The 25,411-nt window shown below is 41.3% G+C and overlaps 1 protein-coding gene and 1 pseudogene across 10 annotated transcripts in view; one reads left to right on the forward strand and one right to left on the reverse strand.

The window, feature by feature from the left end:
* The window catches only part of ANKS1A (ankyrin repeat and sterile alpha motif domain containing 1A), a 188,341-nt gene that overhangs the window by 65,747 nt on the left and 97,183 nt on the right, over positions 1 to 25,411 (forward strand). For 5 of the 10 annotated variants that reach the window (XM_063097291.1, XM_063097294.1, XM_063097301.1 and 2 more), the window contains exons 2-8: positions 10,616 to 10,696; positions 12,579 to 12,735; positions 21,852 to 22,148; positions 22,895 to 22,970; positions 23,259 to 23,360; positions 23,466 to 23,567; positions 24,904 to 25,100. In XM_063097291.1, the coding sequence (XP_062953361.1) occupies positions 10,616 to 10,696; positions 12,579 to 12,735; positions 21,852 to 22,148; positions 22,895 to 22,970; positions 23,259 to 23,360; positions 23,466 to 23,567; positions 24,904 to 25,100 (1,012 nt within the window). Of the gene's footprint in view, positions 1 to 10,615; positions 10,697 to 12,578; positions 12,736 to 14,583; positions 14,647 to 15,107; positions 15,150 to 21,851; positions 22,149 to 22,894; positions 22,971 to 23,258; positions 23,361 to 23,465; positions 23,568 to 24,903; positions 25,101 to 25,411 lie in introns of all 10 variants that reach the window. The other 5 variants (XM_063097298.1, XM_063097296.1, XM_063097293.1 and 2 more) reach the window with 3 other exon arrangements.
* On the reverse strand, positions 8,285 to 8,869 carry LOC134378141 (zinc finger CCHC domain-containing protein 17-like; annotated as a pseudogene).

A 25,411-nucleotide genomic window follows, 5' to 3' on the forward strand; every position in this document is an offset into this window, starting at 1 on the left:
TTGGTAAAATTCTGCTGTGAATCCATCTGGTCCTGGGCTTTTCTTTGTTGGGAGCCTTCTGATAACAGCTTCAATCTCCTTTATTGTTATTGGTCTGTTCAGATTTTCTACGTCTTCATGGCTCAGTTTTGGGAGCTTGTGTGTGTCCAGAAATTTATCCATTTCCTCCAGATTTTCAAATTTGTTGGCGTATAGTTGTTTATAGTAGTCTTGAATGATTCCTTGTATTTCAGATGAATCAGTTGTAATATTGCCTTTTTCATTTCTAATTTTTGTTATTTGAGTCTTCTCTCTTCTTTTTTTTGTTAGCCATGCCTAACGGTTTGTCAATTTTATTTATCTTTTCAAAAAACCAACTTTTTGATTCGTTGATCTTTTGAATGGTTTTTTGGTTTTCAATTTCATTCAGTTCTGCTCTGATCTTAATGATTTCTTTCCGTCTGCTAACTTTAGGTTTGGATTGTTCTTGTTTTTCTAGTTCTTTAAGGTGAAGTGTTAGGTTGTTCATTTGCCATCTTTCCATTCTTCTGAAGTGAGCGTTTAATGCAATAAATTTCCCCCTCAATACTGCTTTTGCAGTATCCCACAGGTTTTGGTATGATGTATCATTGTTTTCATTAGTTTCAATAAATTTTTTGATTTCCTGCTTGATTTCTTCTTGGACCCATATGTCATTAAGTAGAATGCTGTTTAATTTCCATGTGTTTGTATAGTTTCCAGAGTTTCGTTTGTTATTAATTTCTAGTTTTAATCCATTGTGGTCTGAGAAGATACATGGGATAATTCCAATTTTTTTGAATTTGTTGAGACTTGATTTGTGACCTAATATGTGATCTATCCTGGAGAATGATCCATGTGCTGATGAGAAGAATGAATATTCTGAGGTTGTTGGGTGGAATGTTCTGTAGATATCTGCCAATTCCAATTGGTCTAGAGTCTTGTTTAGATCTTGTGTTTCTCTACTGATTCTTTGCCTAGATGATCTATCTAATATTGACAGTGGGGTGTTCAGGTCCCCTGCTATTATGGTATTAGTGTCTATTTCCTTCTTTAGGTCTAATAGAGTTTGTTTTATAAATCTGGCTGCTCCAACATTGGGTGCGTACATATTTATGATTGTTATGTCTTCTTGATGGATCAGTCCTTTTATCATTAAGCAGTGTCCCTCATTGTCTCTTTTTATGGTTTTTAGTTTAAAGTCTATTTTGTCAGATATAAGAATAGCTACTGTAGCTCGTTTTTCTTTTCTGTTTGCATGGTAAATCTTTTTCCATCCTTTCACTCTTAGTCTGTGTGAATCTTTATGGGTGAGGTGGGTCTCTTGTAGGCAGCATATAGTTGGGTCCTCCTTTTTGATCCAGTCAGCCAGTCTGTGTCTTTTGATTGGAGAATTTAAGCCTTTTACATTAAGAGTTGTTATTGAAAGGTGTTGATTTATTCCTAGCATTTTATTGGTTGTTTGGTTGTCTTAGGTGTCTTTTGTTTCTTGCTTTCTGATTTACTGTTTGGTTTCTGTGTTTGTTGGTTCCTTAGGTTGTAGATAGCGTTTTTGTTTGCTTGTTTTCTGTTCATGAATGCCATTTTTATTATACTAGTGGGTATTGATTTTTCTTGGGTTTTTAATGCAGTGGTAGTTATTTTTCAGGAACCAAACCCAGTACTCCCTTGAGGATTTCTTGTAAGGGTGGTCGTGTGGTAGTGAACTCCCGCAGTTTTTGTTTGTCTGAGAAATGCACTATTTGCCCTTCATTTCGGAAGGATAGCCTTGCAGGGTAGAGTATTCTTGGCTGGCAATCTTTGTCTTTTAGTATTTTGAAAATATCATCCCATTCCTTTCTAGCTTTTAGGGTTTGCGATGAAAAGTCTGATGTTAGCCTGATTGGGGCTCCCTTATAGGTGATTTGACGCTTCTCTCTTGCAGCTTTTAAGATTCTCTCTTTGTCTCTGAGTTTTGCCAATTTGACTATGACATGTCTTGGAGAAGGCCATTTTGGGTTGAATATGTTTGGAGATTGTTGAGCTTCCTGGATCTGAAGATCTGTGATTTTTCCTATACCTGGGAAGTTTTCTGCCACTATTTTGTTGAATATGTTTTCAATGGAATCTCCATTTTCCTCCCCTTCTGGAATACCCATGACTCAGATATTTGAGCGCTTAAGGTTGTCTGATATCTCTCTCAGATTTTCTTCAATGTCCTTGATTCTTTTTTCTTTCTTTTTGTCTGCTTGTGTTATTTCACACAGCCCATCTTCAAGTTCAGAGGTTCTCTCTTCAACTTCGACAAGCCTGCTGGTTAAACTCTCCGTTGTGTTTTTTATTTCGCTGAATAACTTCTTCAGTTCAGCAAGTTCTGCTACATTTTTTTTCAGGACATTGATTTCCTTGTACATTTCCTCTTTCATATCCTGTATACTTTTCCTCGTTTCATCATGATGTCTTGCTGAGTTTTCTTGTATCTCATTCAGTTTCCTTAGAATTATCACTCGAAATTCCTTGTCAGTCATTTCAAGGGCTTCTTGTTCTATAGGAACTAGAGTTTGAGATTTATTAACTTTTGGTGGTGTACTTTCTTGATTTTTTGTATTTCTGGTATCTTTTTTTTGGTGTTTATTCATTGTGGCAGGGGGTTTCACAGTCCACCGGTTTGAGACTAATGACTAACTAGGATGTTGCTGTGGTTGCCAATTTCGTATGGCTCCCTCCGTGACTGCTCAGTTGGCCTCTAGTGCCTTGTGTGTGTGGTTTCCTTGGGTCTTGGGCTTCTCCGGGGAGCCACCTTTCTGGTCAGCTTGGACTCTGCTGGGCTGGTGGATCACGTACCACAGGGTGTGTGATCGCTGTTGAGCTTTCACTTCTTGTGCAGGACTTCTCCATGTTCTGTGTGCTCTGGCCCAGGCTGTTGGATCGTGCAGTGGCGACCCCACAGGGTGTGTGGTTTCTGTCGAGTCTCCGCCTCCCTGGCCTCACGTCTCCCCACTCTGTGCACACTGGGCTGGGCTGGGGCGTGTCTTTTGCAACCCTCGTCTATCAGCTGGGCCTTCAAGACCCTGCTCGGCACCGCCTCGCCCAGGAAGTCTGCCAGGTTTCTGGTAGGCATAGACGACTGGTCGCTCTGGGTGCCTTTGTAGCACTGTGTAGATCTTTCTCGGGACTTGTTCACCTTTGTATCCCCCCGGCATAGACCGAATCTAGCGCCCACCTGCAGCCAGCTCTCCGGCAGGTTCAAGCGGACCTGGGAACTCTCCTACCACACTATTCCCAACCAGAAATTGGTTAGGCTTTTTTCCGAACTGGTGGCCGCAGAGATGGTATCTGCCTCCCAGTAACAGGAAGTTTACCGGGGCCGGAGTCCAGGGTGTGGTGGAGTGACAGTCGGCCCACCCGTACTTCCTTGCCCTCCCGACACTGGCCGGGGACGCCCCACACCACCAGCCCCGCCAGAGAACCGCGGAAGGAGTGGGAGGGGAGGCCAGCCCGCAGGCCCCGGAAAGCCCCGCGCCAGGCCAAGCAAGTGGGAAGGCTCAGTGACGGCCAAGCCGGGCAGAGCTGCCAGCACCTGGGAAAATGGAGGCAGCCCCGGGGCGGTGAGTGGCCTGGTGTTGCAGGCGGGAGCTGGGTGGGCGTCAGCCCCCCGAACAGGGCTTGGCTAGGGGTCACTCACAGGGCTGTGCGAGGTCTGGTGCTCACTCTCTGCCTCTGGTTTGTCGCCTTTCCCGTTCTCGGCTGGTGCCGCCTCGGGCTGTTCAATCGCGGCGCGGCTCGGGCGCTCCCAGGAATCTTCTTTAATGCCGGCCTGAAACCTCGAATCCTGAATAGGGCAGCTGGCCGCCTTCAGCGTGGATCCGGCCTCCGGGATCCTGTCTGCTGCCGCCTTGGGCTGTTCAATCGCGGCGCGGCTCGGGCGCTCCCAGGAATCTTCTTTAATGCCGGCCTGAAACCTCGAATCCTGAATAGGGCAGCTGGCCACCTTCAGCGTGGATCCAGCCTCCGGGATCCTGTCTGCTGCCGCCTCGGGCTGTTCAATCGCGGCGCGGCTCGGGCCCTCCCAGGAATCTTCTTTAATGCCGGCCTGAAACCTCGAATCCTGAATAGGGCAGCTGGCCGCCTTCAGCGTGGATCCGGCCTCCGGGATCCTGTCTGCATCCACAGCAGCCCTGGCGCCGTGTTCCCTATTTCGAGACTCACTTTTGCAGCTAAGAAACAGTTCTTTTCCTGCTCCACACTTCAAAGCTGTTGCCTGTAAATGAGGCAGCCTCTCCTGCCGGGGGCAAAGTGGCGTTCAGCCCCCACAACCGGCCAGCAGCTGCGGTCCTCCCTTAAGAGATGGCAAGAAGAAGGTCCACAAGTTTCCCGGCTGCCTGAGGCCCAGTGGCCACCTTTTCCACCTCAGCTACTCCGCACCAGCCGCCGCAGCCACCACCATCTTGAAACGCCCTTGTATGGCATTTTGAAAGTAAAATCCTCCTAGATTTTCCTGATCCATTTCACTTTTCATCATTCTGATCCATTGTCAAGCACAGTTATATAATTTTTTGGTTTAGAAAATGAGGTCATGATAAAAGTATAACAAAGATATAAGCCAAAGCACTTGTTTGGAAAGTGCTATAGAAGTTCAGGCTTAATGGAGAATGGGATATCAGGCTGTCCCTCAGGCTCATCACCTTGTCTTCACCATCCTTAATTCAGAATGAACAAATAACCAGATATCAAAGCACATATATTCTACTTTTCATTTATTTATTTATTTGACAAACAAAAATTGTGTATATTTGTCATGTGCAACACGATGTTTTGAAATGTGTATACATTGTGAAATGGCTAAATTGAGCTAATTAACATATATGTATTACCTCTTTTCCATGTGTGGCAAAAACATTTAAAAGCTACTCAGTGATTTTCAAGAATACAATATGTTGTTATTAACTGTAGTCACCATCTTGTACAATAGATCTCTTGAACTTATCCCTCTTGTCTAACAGAAATTTTGTATCCTTTGACCAACATCTCCTCAAGCTCCATGCCCCAAATTCCTGGAAACCTCCATTCTTCTTTCTGCTTTTATGAGTTCGACTTTTTAGATTCCACATATAAGTGAGATTATGTAGTATTTATCTTTCTGTGCCTGGCTTATTCCACTTTACATAATGTCCTCTAGATTCATCCATGTTGTCAGAAATGACAGGATTTCCTTCTTTTTTAAGGCCAAATAATATTCCATTGTGTGTATATACTATATTTTCTTTATCCATTCATCCATTGATGGGCACTTAGGTTGGTTCCATGTCTTGGCTATTGTGACTAGTGCTGCAGTGAACATGGGAGTGCAGGTGTCTCTTCAACATACTGATATCATTTCCTTTGGATGCCTGGTAGTGGGATTACCAGATCATCTGGTAGTTCTATTTTTAATTTTTTGAGGACCCTCTATACTATTTTCCAAAACAGCTGTACTAATTTACATTCCCACTAACAGTGTGCAAGGGTTCCCTTTTCTCCACATCCTCACCAACACTCGTCTTTCATCTTTTTGATAATAACCATTCTATCTGGTGTGGGATGATATCTCATTGTGGTTTTGATTTGCATTTCCCCGATGATTAGTGATGTTGAACATATTTTCATATACCTGTTGGCCATTTGTATGTCTTCTTTTGAGAAATGTCTATTCAGATCCTTTGCCCGTTTTTAATCATATTGTTGTTTTCTTGCTGTTGAGTTGGTGTGTTCTCTACTTGTACATATTTTGAATATCATCCTTTATCTCATGTATGGTTTGCAAATATTTTCTCCTGTTGCATAAGTTGTCCCTTCACTCTGTTGATTGTTTTATTTGCTGTGTAGAATCCCACTTTTCTTACTTAAAATTTTCTTAAAGATTTTAAACCTAATATCTACATGCTCATTAAAGTGGCTTGCTACTTATATACCACTATTTATTAATATTTCAGTGTATTTTTGTCTTCTTTTCTCTATGCATAGTTTCTTCCTCCCGTTCTTTTTAAAAATTATTATAAAAGCACTACATGAATACGTTTATGGTGGAACACAGAGCGGAACATGATAGTCTCTCTTCACCGTTCTGTAAGGCTCCCAGCACACAAATTTCCCTCCCCAGAGGTAACTGCTGTCAACACTTGGTGAGTGTTTTTCTAGTCACTGTCCACATACAGGGGCGTGTACGTACATGTACATTTATAAAAGGGGCTTGTATTTGGTGTATTATACAGTGACTTCTGTTTTTCAGTTACCCATTAACACCGTATGTCTTGGGAAATCTTTCCATGTCGGGACATATGGGTCCACCTTGTTTTCTTTTTTTTCCTTTGTTTTATTGTTGTTGACAGTGGTTGTATAGTATTTCATTTTATGGGTATACCTAATATTTAACTGCTTGCCTGTTGATAGATGTTAAGTTTTTAGTTTTTTGCTTTTACAGTGAAGCAATCTTATGCAAGCATGTGTCTTTGTGCACATGTACAAGTGTTTCTTTTGGATAGTTGCCTGAAAGTGGAATTGCTGGCTCAAAGTAAATGCTATTTTTGGGTTTGATAGATGCTGCCAAATTGTCTTCCCAAAGGAATTTACCAATTTAAACTATACCAGTGGTGTTTAATAGTGCTTGTTTTCATGATCTTTACAGGCACTTGATAATGTCATTGTTTTCGCTTTGGTCAGTCTGATAGGTGAAAAGTGGTATATGATTGTTTTAATTTGCATTCTTCCAGACTGTGTCTCTGTAGATCTGACCTTGCCTACTTTCTACCTTTTAGGAATTCCTCAACGTCGCCAGTTAATTGATTATATCTTTTCTTATTTTCTTGGGCTGAATCTGTCTGTCTGTCCATCCATCTGCCTGTCTGCTTATCTATCAATATAAGGCAGGATATCTCCTCTGTCACTTCATAGAACTTTAGGCAGGAGATAGAGTAAATTTGTTTTCCCAATCCATTATCTTGATAAATTTCTCCCATAGATTCTTTCTGAGCTATAACTATACAGTGTTTATAATTTTGTTTCTTTTTTCTCCTTAACATTATAACATAATCTCTTTTCCATCTTATTACATAGCAATAGAACTGGTGTATGATATTCTACTCTGTGGTTGTACTGTAGTTATCATAATAATTTCTCTATTGGTGGCTATTTCCAAAATTTTGTTATTTTAAATAATGCTGTTTCCGTCATCTGAGCATAAAGACTCTGGGCCTAGATGGTTTTGCTCTTGATTCTTTATAATTTTAGTGCTCTATATCAGTTATTCCTGAGTACAGAAATGAGTAGATAGATAACTGTGCAGCTGAGCTGAGCTGTGACCCAAACCTAACACTGATACCATCCAATAACAATAGCACAAAAAGCCAAAACTTTAGACCAGCCTTACTTATGAATATAGATGTGAAAATTCTAAGTAATATACTCTCAGTAAATACTCACAAGTAGAATTCACTAACAAGACGGTAATGGATAACAGCGAAATAAGGTCTATTCCAAGAATGAAAGAATGGCTCTCTCTCTCTATATATATATAATGTATATATTTAAAAACAAAACACACTTCCATTTAGTGCCAGGAATTTAAGCAGAGACCTAAAGTGGAACCAACTGACTCATACAGTAGTAAATACAAAATAGAGCAGCGATATTGGTTTCACCTGTCTGGTTTGTTGGTCTGCTGGAATGTCATACACAAGCTAAGTCACACTGCAAATGATTGTTTTCTGTCTGTGGCCACTGGCTGCCACTTCTAGCATAATAGGACCATGTTAGGGGGAGTGGAAAAAGTGAGCATCTCTTCTTACCATGTTCTCCCCCCTTCTGCCAGTCTCCCTCTGTCCCCAGGTTGGATGCAGCAGAGATCACCCACCATTTAGCCCAGGACAGACCAACGGGAGGGGGCCAATCACTCTGTTTTCTAACTATAGCCAGACTCACCTCCATAGCAGTACCTGTGGCTCTTGCATGGACTCCTGTTCCAGCTCTGGCAGTGGCAGCTGGAGAGAATAGTAGGGCCTCCTGCTGAATGGAGGAAGTTGGGCAAATGAATGGGTGAGCTGCCAAGGTCACTTGTGAAGGGACCAGGAGTGATAAGGAAACAACAACACATTCAGTCAGCTGCTTTTGACTTCTAACTCCCAAACCTGCCTGCTATATGGGGGAAGCCATCTCCCATGGGAGTGAAGTCAATGAAACCATATTCTAACTGTTGAGTCTTTCCAGGAGCCAGGGCTTCAAGGCATAAGACTCCTGGTTCCTTAGTCAACCACCCTCTCCACTCTTTCTACTCTCACTCCTTGTGCTGCTTCTTCTTTGTTGTCTTGCTGTATTTTGATGTGTGCCTTGCCCTCTTGCATGTATCACTCTCAGATCTCAGCTGTCAGAGTCAGATGATTTCCTGACTCTGTTTCTTTTTCTAGAAGAATTTCTCATGGGATCAGCCTTCTCAGACTCTGCTGACTTTGCCTCTTCTCCTTTTCCTCATCAGATATCAGAGAGTATTTGTTCCCACCAGGTTGCATGAAGCAGTCTTTTACAAAGTAGCCTTTACAGCCACACTTCTTGCAGGTAGTGTTCAGGACAGCCTTGAGGGTGATCCTCTGCCCAGTGTAGTCCTGGAAGAACCTCCTCTGCCTCTCTTCTTACTCAGTGATAATGTTGTTGGGATAGAGGTCTTTCCCAGTCCCTTGGTTGACAACTTTCATGGAGAGGGATACTTTTATCCTATAATTTTTCATCTCTGAGCCAGTAAGCTTCACTCATACTTTGTCTTCAATCTGTATCTCAAAGGGTTTATCCATATGACAGGATGACATGTGAGTCTTATGGACCAGACCTTGCTTCTGACAGCCTGGGATTTTGATAAAGCCTCCATAGTCTATCACCATAGCAACCTCTCCTTGGAAAATAGTGTAGAGAGCAGGCAAGTTTTCCATGGTCTTGGGCCTTCCTGAATTCATCCATAATGTTTATGGCTCTTCCATTTCTCTTCTGCTAAAGCTAATTCAAGTGTCTCAGCATCAGCTTCGAGTCCCCTAGCTGTGGCTGTGTGCGAAACAACAAACCCTAAGAATGACTCAATATTAAGAAACCTATGATAACAACATACTAGCTCATTAAATGTGAAAAACTATGATTATCTGCATAGATGAAAAAAATGCATTTATATTAAACAATTATCTCTAAAAAGAAAAAGAAATAATAGGATACTTTCTTTACATCTTGCAGAGAGTCTACCTCACACCAATAGAGGTATTCTCTTAAGAAGCAGGGACAAAACAAGGTTGCCCTCTGCTACTTAATATTATTTTAGAAAATCTGGCCAATACAGTAAGGTGTGAAACAGAAATAAGAATTAAGGCTTTGACATCCCACTGTTGGGAATATACCCAGAGGAATGGAAATCATCAAGTCGAAGGTATACCTGTTCCCCAATGTTCATCGCAGCACTCTTTACAATAGCCAAGAGTTGCAACCAGCCCAAATGCCCATCATCAGATGAGTGGATACGGAAAATGTGGTACATCTACACAATGGAATACTACTCAGCTATAAAAACGAATGAAATACTGCCATTTGCAACAACATGGATGGACCTTGAGAGAATTATATTAAGTGAAACAAGTCAGGCACAGAAAGAGAAATACCACATGTTCTCACTTATTGGAGGGAGCTAAAAATTAATATATAAATTCACACACACACACACACACAAACCGGGGGGGGGGGGGAAGAAGATATAACAACCACAATTATTTGAAGTTGATACAACAAGCAAACAGAAAGGACATTGTTGGGGGGAGGGGGGAGGGAGAAGGGAGGGAGGTTTTGGTGATGGGGAGCAATAATCAGCTACAATGTATATCGACAAAATAAAATTTTTAAAAAAATAATAAAAATAAAAAAAATAAAAAGCAAAAAATAAATAAATAAATAAATAAATAAATAAATAAATAAGAATTAAGGCTTTGAGGATCAATAAGGTGACGTTTTGACTTCCCTAGTATGGTATTTCTGATTTAAATGAGATACTCAAATTATGGATTCTGGTTTTTGTTTTTTGTTTTTTATTACTAATAAGACATATTTACAAAGAAAAGACAAAACTGTCTCTTGCATCTTAACACATGTATCTTGGTGCTTTCTTGATGTTGGTCCTTGCTGGTCGAATCACCTTGATTATCTGGTCTGTTGAAATCTCTCTCTCAAGCTTTCAGTCACCAGCATAGGGGTGGGTGCTTAATACCTGTGACTGGCTGAGTGGTATGATTCCGTGATATTTTTGATGACCTTTCAATGATCTGTTTTTGCAATCCTGGGAGTACTCAGAGGCATGAGTCCCAGACTGAATGAATAATGAAGTTACAGATAAGGGTGCAGAACAAGCTCTGAAATGATGACACTGTTGTCTTGACACTTGACTCCTTGTTCAGCAAACCATTGTGCACCCTCAGTGCTATGCATTCTGTAGTATATAGCTGCCGTCCTTTATCAGGAGTCATTTGGAAGTAACCAGTTTGGTTAGTCACCACACAGAAATCTTTTTTAAGTAGGTAGCTGTCTCTAACTTTGGTTTGTGAGTTCAGTCTGTGAAATCTCTCTCTTTTTTGCCCCCTGACAGCATGTGGAGAGGGCCAAATGTGAACTGTGTTGACAGCACTGGCTACACACCCCTGCACCATGCTGCTTTGAATGGCCATAAGTAAGTAATGATGTGCTACATTCCTGCCCCGCCCTGCAGAACCCAGGCCTTCATGTTCTTTTTCACTTTCTTTAAAGGTTTGCTAAGCAGTGGTACTGAGGAACAGAGAAAAACAAACTAAATTCAGTCCAATCGGAATTTCTGAGATTCTCTTTAGTGTATAATTAATTAATTTATTTTATTTATGTATTTTTTTATTTTTGTTTTTGGCAGCTGGCCAGCATAGGGATTGAATCCTGGAATCCTTGAGCTAACTGGCCAGCCCTCTTTAGTGTATACTTTGAACATTTTCCCCCAACCTGCATCCCTCCCCGCCCCCGCTGCCAAATCTTTAGCCAAAGATTAAGTTTTACCTTTTCTTCTATTTGTTTTTTTCCCCTTCTGGAATGTCCCAGTGCTATCCCACTGATCTAAATATAAAGATCAAATTAGGGGCAGCCAGATCATAAAGGGGTTGGGATCTGTTAGGTAACTAACCCCTTGATAAACTGAAAATAGATTGGGTGTTCATGAGAAACTTGTCTTCTTTAAAGTAATTTATTTACTCTGTTTTCTTGCCTGCCATTTCCCCCTCATTATATTAGCTCTGTAGACAACAAGAACTGTTTTTAAGGGGGAAAAATACATAAATAATATGGACTATTTAATTATTTTAACTCTAAAGAGGTTATTAGGAATTGAGTAGGATTTGCATGGAAAGTTTTCTGGAGAAGGCATGCTTTGGGGAGAATTTGAGAGAGAAGACATAGGCCTAAATGATGGGGCACTCCCCTTTGAGTGAGGGACAATGCGATGGCTCAGCAGAGGGGCAGGCAGGGTTGTGGAGCAGTGAGTAGGTTTGCCAGGATGTGGAAGAATGGAAACCAGAGTGTTATGGACAGTGGATGTGAAAGGGAGTTTGAAGCAAAGTACTGTAGGAGATTAAAGTTTAGTTTTTACAAGGAAGAATTATTGGAATCATTTTAGATTTTTCTAAGCAAGAAGCAGGGCCCTCACCACCTTACAGTATTCTGTGTCACTTGTCCAGTATTTGGCCTTGCCTAATTGACTTCAACATGCCAAAAAGAGGTAGTGGTTATTTTTTCAGTATTAAACTTTTCTAAAATATATTGAATGTGATTATTATGTTTTTTCTGTAGCCATCTTAGACAAAGTTAAAAAGAAATCTATAGAGATCCCTCCTCCCTTAAATAGTGGGGTAACCTGATTTAAAATAAATCTTTAACATAAATGACTGTAGTTTGTTAGCTAAGTTCATTCCCAGATACTTTGTTTATAGATTTGTTTGTAGATTTTCTTTGACCTCATGCGCATGGGAATAATTATACACTTGTATCTGCTTAATTAGTGGTGTCACCAAGAAGAAAGCCATGTCCCTCTTTCTGAAGGTATCAAATGATACCATATGAGTCTTGCTTATGTTTGCAACAACTTTCATTCTGCTCTGCCTGTCTGCTGTCAGCTCCCACATCAATAAATGCTCTGAATAATGTGGTGAATAATGATATTTGTCTTCTGTAACTACTTTTATGTGAATTCTATCCCTAAATGCTGTTTAAACATCACAAACAAGGAAATGTTACAAGGAAACAAGGAGACTAGTTATTTTCAAAGTAGTGGAAAACAGGTGAGTTATCAAGAAAATCTAAACAGGGAGTTGATGAGTCAGTGTAGCACGGCACAAGATTGTTCCACCACAGATCAGCAGCTGTACAAGTAGCTCATGGAATAAAAGAAAAAGCCTGAGCAGTGAACTCAGGTAGAGATGAAGAGCCAAATGAGATAGTATCTGTGAAAGGGCTTTGTGCTATACAAATGTAAAGAGCTATTAGCAGGAAAGCTTCTGGGTTCTGCAGACTCATGATTGATTTTTGCCTTCCAGGGATGTGGTTGAGGTTCTTCTGAGGAATGATGCTTTGACCAACGTGGCTGACTCAAAAGGCTGTTACCCTCTGCACTTGGCAGCCTGGAAAGGAGATGCCCAGATAGTGCGGTTACTCATCCATCAAGGGCCCTCGCACACCCGAGTCAATGAACAGGTCGGAAGGAAGAGAGGCTTTCCTCCCTCCACTCAGCTACACCCAGACCTTAGCACCCCCATCGTTCCCTCAGCTCCGTAGCTCAAATCTCTTCCATACCCTAAACATGATTCCTCTCTTTCCAGTTCTGCTCCTCTTAGTGTATTAGGGAAATTTTATATTGTGAGGATGCATTTCATATGCATTTGACTCATGCAGATTTGGAATAGTACTATATTAAAAAATATACATATTTTCTTTATGTACAAAACTTGAAATAATGTACATCGTTCAAAATTATATAGAGTCAATTTCAAACTGGGCTTAATTAATTGTAAATTGTTCTTAGTCAGTATTGTGTGAACCATGCTGTTATTTTACGTACATCAGAATGTGCAGAAGTGGAAGTATTTGTGCTAGTGCTGAAAAATGGACTCACAAATCAGAAACATGTGAGTGGAGGTCAGAGGTAATTCAGGGGAATGAAGGTCATTTCCATGGTGTCCTCTGATGTTAATTGAAGAGTGAATATGCTTTGAAAAAGAGAGATAATTCTTCAAAAATAAAAAAGGCAGCATTCAAGCAAAAATACCTTGCAATAGTCGTGGATTTAGGTACTCTGAGAATATACCTCTTCTTCTTTACGTGTATTCCTTTGGGAAAATTATACTTGAATTATGAAAGTTTTAGGCAAGGCTTTCATAAATACAACTCCCCGTCATTTGGATCAGAGGTTGTGCACCAGTGTGAGAGGAGATAGGCTTTCCTATATGACAAGTTCTCCTGTTTTCCCCTCTATTCTGAATTGAGGCAGGTACTTTTCTCAGTTGCTTGAATGAAGGAGATGCTGCTTTTTTTTCAGTGAGCTTAGGACTGTTTTCCGAATGGCTTTACTGAGAAGAGATTGTTAAATTACCTGTAGGATTATATCGAGGTTTTTCCTTAAAAAATAGGAAATCATTCTGGTGAGTCCATCTGTCAACAAGACCAATCTAGTTCTCAGTGAGCTATTAAGAACATGACTTTGATTCTGAGAAGGGTAGCTTCTCTGAGGTGTGAGAAAATTAAAGTAATACTCCCACATCTCTCTATTTGAGATTGTGTGTGTGTAGCTGTAATCAGCTTCCCTTTCCCCATTTGGGCTGTATTTTCCAGGTAGGTGAGCAATAGACGTTTAAGATCTTCAGTGAGGTTGTTTGTTTATAACATTTGGGAATGAAAACTATTTCTTTACGATTGCCTCTTTAGAATCTAAATGTGATTTTACTCCTGGTTAAGGTGGTAATTTCTCTCCTCTGGAGGAAATGTATAAAGAAGTTTGCTTGTAACTAATATTCTTCAATTTTGAAAAACTTGGTCAACCATTAAAGTCCTTCTCATTTAAGAAAATTTCAGCAACCATTTCTAATCCTGTCTTTGCTCACTTTTGCCTTGGAACACAGCTGCTTGGATTTTTGAACCACTTGAGTGTGCTAGCTTGTCCTGCTCACAGCTGCCTCCTGCCTGGAGTATCCGTTGATAGGTGGGACACCAGCCCAGTGCTTTGAGTATCTGGCAGGCAGGTGGGTAGGGCAGGAGTGGGGCGAGATGTCTGCAGGAGCTTGAAGAACCTAATGGAACTAGGGAGTGGCTATAAATACTACATTGATTTATTTAAAAATCGTTTATGTGGTTCTAGTTGGATGCTTGGATCAAAAAGTGGTAATAAGTGAGGTGCCCTGGAGGTTGTCTTTCCCATTAACTTCCTTTTGAATCATCCAGAGGGCCAGTCTGAGTTGTTCTAGTGTTGCATCCCCTAGGAGCTGTGTGGTGCTTTGATATATTTCATCCATTTTATCATCACATTTTCTTTTCCTTTCCTTTTTATAGAATGCTCTTGAGATCAAAGAACTCAAAAAGTACGGCCCCTTTGACCCTTATATCAATGCCAAGGTGTGTACTTTGCTGCCAGGATTTCTCTGCATCATTTCTCCAAGCTGCACCTTTTCTTTGGTCCTCTCTGGCTCTTCTTCACTCAGGCTTCTTCTCCTTATTCTGACTGTTGTCTGCTTCAGCCTGTCTGCTTTTGGCTTGTCTGGGAATGGGAAAATGCAGCAGCAGTGGGTTTTAAGTTTTATTTTTAAAATCCGTACTAATTCTGGAAAGGTTGGGTGCTTTTCCTGAAACATCTGAAATGGCAAGAATGGGGAAATAGAAGGGACCATATTATATGATTAATTTACTATTTTGATTTCTAAAATCATTTAAATTCAAAAAAGAAAAATGCAGTTAAAAATGTCAAACAAATTAGCTTTTTAATAAGCACAGAAAAATGATTATTTCCTGGAATTAAAAAATAATTTTTAGTTTGCTTTTCATATTTCTTTTGAAGTGGAATCTGATTTTTCTTTCAGGTTTCAATAGCTAACAGTAGAGGTGTTGGGGAAAGGACACAGGTGACTTCACTTTATTCTTATAAAAGCTGTTGCTTGCCACTCCCCTCTCGTTTTCTGGAGTTTGTGCATTTCTGCTTGATGCTTTAAAACCTCAGTCCAATCTCTTCAGCCATTAGCTTTTCTCTCTGCTTGTCATTCTTGACCCATGAAAGGCTCTGAAATAGGAAACGATGTTGCAGGGCCAACCAGGGCACTCGCCTTGCGTCTCCCTCCCTGTGGTGGTCTCCCAGGCCTGGTGACGAATGGCCCAGCCCTCTCTACCTCTTGGCCTTCACCATGTTGGAATGCAGAGCTTTTGGGGGGCTGGTAGTGGTAGCTTTATTCCTCAGTGCCCCCACCTGCTGTTTTTTGATCAGAGGTTTTATTCAGATGAAGTTTGCTTTTTGGCAACAACTTGGAGTTTGGTTGAGACGCTGCATTATCCGCATTAGCTACTTTCTATTTTCTCTGAATATAGCTACCTGGGGAAGGGAAATATAAAGTACTTCAGCATGTTTCCAAATGCAAGACAGTTATTTTATACTTTTGAGAAATACTGATTTAGCAAATGAAGCTCCCTGGGGGCTGGGCCTAGGAAGACCCTGTGGGAGAATTTTTTTCAGCTTTCGGGCCTTACTGGTGGAAAAGTAGGTTGACCTGAAGTACTGGAGTACATCAGCCCTGTTTTGGCCCACTCTTTAAATTCAGTTTTCTAATCTTCGAGGTACTGTACCTTAGTTGTCTTTTTTTTTTTTTGGAAGTAGAGCGATAGAGCGGAAAACTCACAGGTCATGGGCTTTCACGTCAGACCTGAGTTTGAATTCTATGGGGTCACTTACTGCTTTTGTTGACTTGAACAAGTTTCTTAAATTCTCCAAGCCTTAGTTTCCTCTTCTGTAAAATGGGGTACTTCTATCTACCTTGCTGGATAGTTTGAGAATTTAAATAAGGTAATGTACATAAAGTAAAAATATCTGGTAACTGGTAACATTTGAGATCCTAATTATTAAAAGTATATACAATTGGCCCTTTGTATCTGTGGCTCCACATCCATGGATTTAACCAACCGTGGCTTAAAAATGTTTCGGAGGGGCTTGGGGTGGGGTCTTGTTTAGGGTGCTGGTGTGGACCATCCACATGGGCTCCCAGGCCATATCTTGCAGCCAAGCGTGAAGTTGAGGAGAAGCAGTGGCTCCAGCATTTACCCTTCTATTTCAGTACAGGAGAGCCCCCTGAGGTGGGCAGGAAAGAAATTTGAGGAGATCCCAATCACATACATTAAAGCATTCTACAACAACACACAGATCCAGGTAGTCTCTGCCACTAACCAGTTCTTGCCCGAACTTCCTATGGCACTGGGGGTAGTGGCGGAGAGGGTTTCAGAATGCCAAGAAGGTCACAGACAGCAGGCTTAGCTGCAGCAGTGAAAGCTGCAAAGAAGGGTATGACCCACATCCCAGTAGTGGGGAAAGGCCTGGGGCCAGGGAGCTCGTCTGCCATCAAGGGACTGACCGTGGAGGGCCTGGAAGTGATCTCATTCACAGAAAACACCCCCATCCTGCACAATGGCTGCCGCCCCAGGAAGGCTCGGAGGCTGTGATGGGAGGGAAGCCTGCATTTGAACCTCACCTCATGTCTCACCTCCAGTTGGACCTGTAGAAAGCTCACTGTCAGAGCCATCTCCAGAAGGGAGCTTATTGGAGATCCTTCGAGCAGTAGGGGAGAGCTCTGCCTCCTTACGCAGTGGCCTTTGCTTGCACCTCCAACTGGAGATGGGTGTGCCCCACAAGTCAGACTGCCTTTCTCAGATGAGAGGGGACCTACAGGGGCAGCTGTGGCCCAGGATCCAACCTCTGTTCTGAGAAAATAAAAGATTATCTGGAAAAAAAAAAAAAATGGGGGGGCGGGAATTCCACAAAGTTCCAAAAAGCAAAACTTGAATTTGCCACGCACCAAGTACTGCATTGAATCCACACGAATGAAGTGATATGTAGACATTGTGTTAGGTATTGTAAGTAATCTAGAGCTGATTTAAAGTACATGGGAGAATGTGTGTAGGTTATATGCAAACACTACACCGTTTTATGTAAGGGACTTGAGCATCCACAGATTTTAGTATCCATGGGGATGGGAGTGTCTTGGAACCAACCCCCCATGGATACTAAGGGACAACTGCATGTACTGTGGTATTTCTGAAAAGGCATTTTGGAATCTGTTCTTGTTAGTAGTAGATGATGCTTAATGAAACATTGCTCAGTCTATTCAGGGTTTTATTTTGAGGGGAGAGACCTTGAAGTGATTGTTTTCCCACTCTGTGGTTAGTTTAGTTAGCTTATTAAGCTTGGATTAAAGGGTAAGACTTTAGTTCTTGAAAGTACATTTTCCTATCCTTTAATTTTGCACACATAAAAGAAAATTAGTCTAAATAAGAACATTTTTCTCTCTTTGGAAATACTGCCCTTTGCCTTTTCCCCGCCACCCTGAAAGACCAAATGATGTGAACTACACTAAGGGATAAAGCCGCTTGGATTGTGCTGAGAATGCAGACCCTTCTTGAGCTGATTCGGATCTAACCTCCCTTGGTTTTGTATTGACTGGCTTGTGTCTAGGAACTGTTTTGCTACATTACATTGGAGTGCTAAGTCCTTTCAGGCATCTGTAAAAATTAAGAAGTCTTAGATGCCTTTTCTGGGAGCAAGGTGGTTTTGATGAACTTTGATGTTCCTTTTCGACATTTGGGTCTTTTCCTTTTTCAGAAAGTCAGCATGAACCAATCCAAATGTAAATCATCCTTAGCTAAGGTAGAACTATGAAAATTGTTCATTCCTCCTCTTTTAAAATGATTTTAATTTGGTCTGAATATCATAAAATAAGCAATAGTCAGATAAGTTTTAGGATAGATGTATTTTTTTGTCCACTTAAAAATAATTTACAGTTTTAGAGCTAGAAGGGACTTGCAGTTTTATCTAGACCAGTTGTCTCCAAATGCTGATCAGCCAGTCTGGTAACATCAGTAACACCTGGCAAGCTTTACAGAATTTCTAATTTTGAAAAAATTTCCAACTTAAAGTTTTAAGAATAATGCAGTAAACTCCAATATATGAGGGTACGTCAAGAGGTTCATGGAAATATTCTTATTATCTTTTAATTCTGTTTTTCCACGAACTTTTTGAAGTACCCTCGCACTCTTCCTGTTACTCTAATTGTTAACACTTTGCCACATTTGCTTTTTCCTCATAATTAGATTCAGCTTATACATTTTTGGCAGGAATATCACAGAAGTGATATTATGTCCTTTTTAGTGTCACATCACAAAGCATATGATGTCAGCTTGTCTCATTCTTGATGATGATGACTGATTGCTTGATTAAGTTGGTGCCTGCCAGGTTGGCAAGCTTTTTAATAAGAGTTTCCTGGGCATTACCATCTGAGGGAGTTACCTTGGAAAGTCAGGGGTTGGACCTACTACTAGTTATTTTTAAGCTTGCATGTAATTCCAAAAGGAACCAGTTTGAGAGCCACTAATCTAGGCCAACTTTCTACACATAGCAGGAATCGTCTTCCCTCTGTTACCTGAAAGGTGGGCCATCCACCTCTTATTTACTATTTGTCTTTTCTAAAAACAAACAGAATTCATTACCACTTGGTGGCCTCTTTTTAGATTCCACTGATTTTTGGTTTCTTAAGTTTGGTTGATGTCTGTGTTCTTAAACCTTCCATCTTTTGGTCAGAGTTCTGCTTTCTAGAGCACTGCAGAATAAGTCTAACTCTTCTTCCTCATGGTGGGCTCTGTTCTCATGTTTCCCCTATGTCTTCTCAACCTCAGTAGTCCCAGTTTTAACTTTCTTTCCAATTACAGTATGTTTCTAGAGCCTATACCATCATTGCTGCAGAGAGCTGTGGCCCAGATATCCCTAACTTAGGCATCTGTCAACTGTGGATAATGTGCAGTGGGCTGAAATTAAGTACTGGTAGGTGATGGCCCTGAAATAGTTCCAAGAGGAGAAAGGCCATGGAAATATTTTCATCTGCTTGTAGTTTATGCATATATATAATGGATTTACACATTGAATGGAGTCTCCAGATATAAGGGGGATGCATGGGAATGTCTTTTTTTCTTAGAAGTACTGACCATAGAAATGAAAAATAAAAGTGAATCTCAAGATGGGTAGGAATGGAGAGTTTGTGCAAAGTCTTTGGGAAAAATTGGGGTATTTCATCTTGCTCCCCTTCCTCAGTCCAGACTCATAGTATTATGATTCTGGGAACTTGTCAGGTTTTGTGAGCACCTGTAGTGTGATTTAGAAGGTGTGAAAGGGAGGGATTCCAGATGATTAATTAGGGTCTGTGCTTCTCCTTGGAATCTCTCCCTTTTGTATGGATCCATGAATCAACACTTAGTGACTTCCTGCCCTGATAGTTGTCAGGCTCAATGGGGAAATAGTAATAAGAGCTCATTGTGAGTGGGAGAGAGACATGGTCACCACAGGCATAAACTCGAGTATTATTGTTACCAGAGCATGTCTGGGAAGGCTGAAATGTAAGTAAGATGCTTCCTACGCTGTGAATATGACTAGCTTTCTGCAGAGATGTGGTTAGACCATTTTTAACAAGAGGCAGGAAATTTGCTGGTAGCAGGGCAGCCTTGTGGCAATTACCTTCATTCTGACAAAAAAAAAAGAAATGAGATGACTTTTTCATATTTATTCTCTTGCTAGATGGTTTAGAGTTTTAAAGTTCTTCCGACCTTACTTGTATACTTTTTGACAACTTTGAAATAAAAGAGTAATATTTGCGTCAGAGTAAACAAGTTTTTCTGGATTGGAATTTTAATAAGAATACGCCGACTTTCTTGGCCCTTGCTGTCACGCTAATCCTGAGTTGTAAAATGCAGGTGTAAACTTCTCTGTGTTGCCACTCTGCCCTAGAATCATTACAGAAGGATCCTGTGAGTTTTTATTGATGTAGCTGTCTTCGTAGTGAAGAAGTGAAGTGACTGCTCAGGGAACTCATGCCATAGCTTGATAGAAAAGGAGCTTTCCAAACGGGTCTCCCAAAGGGTTTGTTTGGCACTGGGAAGCTCAAGCATTTGCTTTCTGCCCAGCCGTTTCCCCTTCCTCCGGACTTTCAGGTTGAGGTGGAATTTGCCCCTTGGGGCCTACTTGCATCACAGGAGGCCGTTGCTAACAGGCGGTGTTCTGTGGCCGGTGAAGGCTGCCTGCACTTTCTCAGCAGCTGCTCTCCTTGAGCTGCATTTGAGCTCAGTGCTGCCTCTGCATCCTCTGTTTAATCTGTGTGCATTTATCTTTGCTTGTGGCTCCAGCGCCTACCTTTTCTGTCCTTATTTCATTTTAAAAATTGTCTTTGTCATCATTGTGGCCTTTTGGAGCCTGCTCCAAGCAGCTCTGGATCTTTCTGGTATACTTGGTATAGCTGGAAAAAATGATGCAGTCAAATGCCAGATCAAAAGCAGATAGTATTGCATGCATGTTTGGGTAACTTCTAATTCATTACTTTTAATGTCATTAATAGAATTAAAGCAATTATAGAAACATTTAATTTTTACCTTTTGACCACTGAAAGGTGCACAATATTGAGTTGATGGACAAACCCCCTCTTAAGTTTTGTTTCTGAAGTGTCACAGCCTGTTTGATATATTCAGGAATCTGAAATTCGTGTGGGAGAATTATTTTCATTAGTGCTTTTCAAAAAGGAGAGGTCATGGAAATTGTTTTATTTCTGCTCTAATTATACATTGTCAATAGTAGTAAAAGAAAGAATGTAATTGGAATGGCTGACATTTTGCTTCTGATGGTTGATAAAGCACAAAATTCTCCCATTTAATCTTAGATTCTGTCTTTAGTTTGAAACACAATTGGCATAAGAAGACCATGGATTGTGGTTAAATTGATGGCAACATTACATTTGAATATTTTGCACCTCTCACACAAAACATTCCAGCGTCTGATTGCATCTTTCTTACATAAGAATCACTCCCTGCACTGGCTGCCATTTTAATGAAGTAGATGCTGCACGCATTGGTTGGTGCAGACTCCTGGAGTAGGCACAGTGCAGTGTCAGGGTCCCTGTGCCTCTGTGACTTAGCCTGAATGCTTCCTTCCCCGGAAGTGGCTATTGGCTGATAACTTGAGAGTGATTTTTGGTGCTGTGCTCTCTTGCTTTCATTGTTGGCTGATTGATTTGCATGCAAGAAACTACACTGATGATAAACTCTTTTTAAAAATCTTGTGTGTAAGGCAATAGATGGTTGACAAATCCAGAATCAGAACCATAAGGTTGAATAAGTATAAATTGTTGTAAAACCAGTTGAAGTTTCAAATGAAACAATGGCAGTGATATTATTGGAATTTACCCGTGTCAAAGCTTCTACCAGATGCCTGCCACATTCCCTTGTTCACTGTCTTTGCAATCTGGAGACACTTCCCTCATGGCACACAGGAGACTGCAAATGTTTAGGAGATGACTGCTCCCCTCTTGCAATAACTGGGGGAAGATGTGGCCAGGTGGAGCAGTCAGGCTTGTTTGTCGGGGAATATGCCTGGATTCTTTTATTAATCCACAAGTATTGCTGACTTTTATTAATCCACAAGTATTGCTGCTATTTTTCTCATTTGAATTTCAGTGGTTTTATGTGTAATTATCCCAGTCAGATGCTAGTCTGTCAGTCACCTTTCTGATGTGATCTGCTCGTTAACCCTTTAGAACAATGACAACGAGACAGCCCTGCATTGCGCAGCACAGTACGGCCACACAGAGGTAGTGAAGGTGCTCTTAGAGGAATTAACGGACCCCACCATGCGCAACAACAAATTCGAGACACCTCTGGACCTGGCAGCACTCTACGGGCGACTGGAGGTGGTGAAGATGCTTCTCAATGCACACCCCAATCTCTTGAGCTGCAACACTAAGAAGCACACCCCTCTTCACTTGGCAGCAAGGAATGGCCACAAAGCCGTGGTCCAGGTCCTCCTTGATGCTGGCATGGACAGCAACTACCAGGTAGCAGGGCAGATACTCCTCCCAGACTCAAGGGACTTAGTCATTTTGGAAAAGGCACAAGTACTATGCTTCTGGGCTGTGTTCTTATTTAGCATGTTTCACATCATGTTTCAGATGCTTCCATTTGTTGACTCATTTTAATATGAAACTTTAGAAACAGATGAACTCCTCTAGTGAATCTGTTATTTTTTTGTTTCTTTTCAGGGGATAATATGTAGTCATTAAACCCTGAAAAGATGTGCTTATGGACTCTCACCCCAAATTAGAAAAGTTTCATTATCTTCCTATACATGTGTTCCCACTTTAGCACCTCCAAAGTCTCATCAACTTGATAGTACCAACAGGAGACTTAGCATTTCCCTTTGTTGTTAGCCTTCCCCATTCACATGAATGATTGCTTAGGCTTTGCATTGACCAAATCACATTTGAAGTGAAGGTGTTTTCCTTCTCATTATTCCTTCCATCCAGGAAGACAGAGTTTTGAGGAGTGTCAACAATAGGTAGCTCCAGGAGTAACTGTTCAGTTATTCACATGGGGCCTGCTCGTGGCACATAAATGGCTTTGATGTATTGGCCACGATTGTGGTTTTGGAATCCATACAAGAAAAGTTGGAAAGATAATGACAGAAGGCTTTGTGTGGTTTATTTTATTTTTCTGTCCCTTCTTGTCATGTCCCGTTTGTCATGTGAAGCCACGCCAAACTGTTCTGATGACATCCTGCTCTGCACTCTCGTTTGCTTTCCAGACGGAGATGGGCAGTGCTTTGCATGAGGCTGCTTTGTTTGGCAAGACCGATGTGGTACAAATCCTGCTGGCTGCAGGTGAGAGGTTGGCAGTGCTCTTGTCTACACAGCATGCCAGGGTTGGGATTGTTTCTCCCTAGCCTCCCTAGAGGGCGATTTTTGCTGGCTGCATTTGAACCCAATGTATGTGTGTCTTCACTGGTTGATTACAAGCGTGTGAATTGTTCTTGAATAGCTGGATTAAATAGCTTTGGAAGAAAAATGTTGGTCATGCTGCTGGGAGCCTTAGGTGTCCTGGAATTTGACTTTCTTTGAGGCTGGCTTGAAAATGCTCACTCCCCTGGTCCACCTGGTGTACCTTTGTAGGAATTGATGTCAACATAAAGGATAACCGTGGACTGACTGCCCTAGACACTGTCCGGGAACTGCCTTCTCAAAAGAGCCAGCAGATAGCAGCACTTATTGAAGGTATTAGTCCATCTTTCAGTCTGGGTGACCAAGGGACACACTATCTAAACCAAGGCATTTGTATTTGGTGCAGCTTTTTTTTTTTTTTTTTAATCTTTCCTGTAGATCATATGACTGGAAAAAGAAGCACAAATGAGGTAGATAAAACTCCTACACCCCAGCCACCTGTCATCTCCAATATGGACTCCGTGTCACAGAAGTCTCAGGGTAAGGCTACTCTTCTCTGCCAGTAAAGGGGCACTCCACTTGAAAAGAGTTGAATATTCTTGGACAGAATGGAAAGTCTTAATTTAAGTAATAACTTTAGGGGGTTGTGAGTACTTAAGTTTATATTCAATTCATTTTTTTCAAACTACTATATGAAGTTTTCTTGGACATAGGTTAGGCCTTTGACTGTGGGCCTCTTCTTTCCTACTTCATTTTATTCTCCACTTTTACAGTTGACTCCATGAAATCTATTCTGGGGATGTATTGTGGGGAGGATCATCTCAAGATGAATTCACATCTCAGTGAAACCTTTTTCTAATACACGTGATGGTGACTGCATAGTTGATCTACAGTAAATATTTAATGAGTGTCATCTGGTTAGTCGATTGTGGCAGTATATCATTTGGCCAGCAAATGTGGTTTGGATGCTAGCTTAGGCAGTCCAGACTATCCATCATTAGCCAGAATCCACTTTTTCAGATTTATTGAGCAGCCTTTGGGTTTTGGGTATGATGAAGGACAAAGATAAAGACTGTCTGACACCTACCCCCAAATAAAAATCGCAATAAAGAAGGCTAGAGAAACAGAACAAAGCTAAAAATAAAGGGGAAAGGGATTTCCCAGAAGAGTACAGAGATATAAGGGTAAAGGTTGCCCGGCCTATCTTTTCTATGGATTCCTTGTCTCCCTCTCCCCACGTATGTTTTTTCTTGACTTCATAATCTACTAGCAATGGAATTAGTAGTTCACTAAACTCTTAGCTTTCAAGGATTTTACATTTGTAGTTTTGACTATTTGCATGTGACCCAGGCATGCATGGTCTCTAACAGTTGGTAATTTTGCAGAGTCACGAATTTGGATCCCAGGTGCTCCGAGGTTGGTAGTTATAGCAAGTGAGTCTAACAGCAGCACAGCCCCTCCATCTCAGGAAGACTTTGCTGTCCTCCGTTTTGCTTGAGCACGTGGAGGCTCTTATTAAAGAATTTAAAGGGATGACTTCAGTTTTTCAGTTATACCTTTTTACATTTTATGGGTTGTTTATGCTATCATAGTATTGAGGTATTTGGGGTTTTATAAATGTCTTAAGAGGTATCCCTTATGATGCCAAGCGTTTTCCATATTGAATTTGAGAAAAATCTGCTTAGATCTCAGGGTATAAAGAGCAGCTGAAAACTATATTTATTCCTATCCATGGAGCAAAGTAATCATTTCCCTGCTCTGGGTTAGTGTTTGTAGAGTTCAGAATCCTGAGGAGGCTTTGGGTTGCTGCAGTGGGTGGAACCCAAGATTGTGTTCCCTTTTTATTAACTCTTTTGCCCTCCAACCTTCTCCTCAGAAGACGTGGAGAAAGCAGTGACTGAACTGATCATCGATTTCGACACAAATGTTGAAGAGGAGGGTCCCTACGAGGTGCTATACAATGCTGTTTCCTGCCACTCACTGGATAGCATGGCCAGCGGGCGATCGTCTGACCGAGACTCCATGACCAAGGAGACCGAGGCAGCAGGAGTGAAAACTGCTGGAGTGAGGCCTGTATGTGGCCCGGGGCCCTAAATCTCCAGGGACCGTGTTGGCTGGTTGACCTGTGCTGTGCTGAGGCACTAGGAAGAGGAAGTATGACCCTAGTGCCAGCTTGCACTTCAGAGGCCTGGATCCACTTGTTTTGCTCTTCTTCTTGGGGCTCTGCCATGGCTCTCTTGCTCAGTGTGGTAAAACTATACAGATCACATTGAGGTAGAATTTTGGTTTTTCCAATTTCAGTATAACCAGTTTGCATCTTTCCATTACTTCATTGGCCTTAGAGCAAATTGAAACATTTTATTTTTACTTAGCCTTAGTGCTGC

The sequence above is a fragment of the Cynocephalus volans genome, chromosome 5 (assembly GCF_027409185.1).
Source record: "Cynocephalus volans isolate mCynVol1 chromosome 5, mCynVol1.pri, whole genome shotgun sequence".
Taxonomy (NCBI): domain Eukaryota; kingdom Metazoa; phylum Chordata; class Mammalia; order Dermoptera; family Cynocephalidae; genus Cynocephalus; species Cynocephalus volans.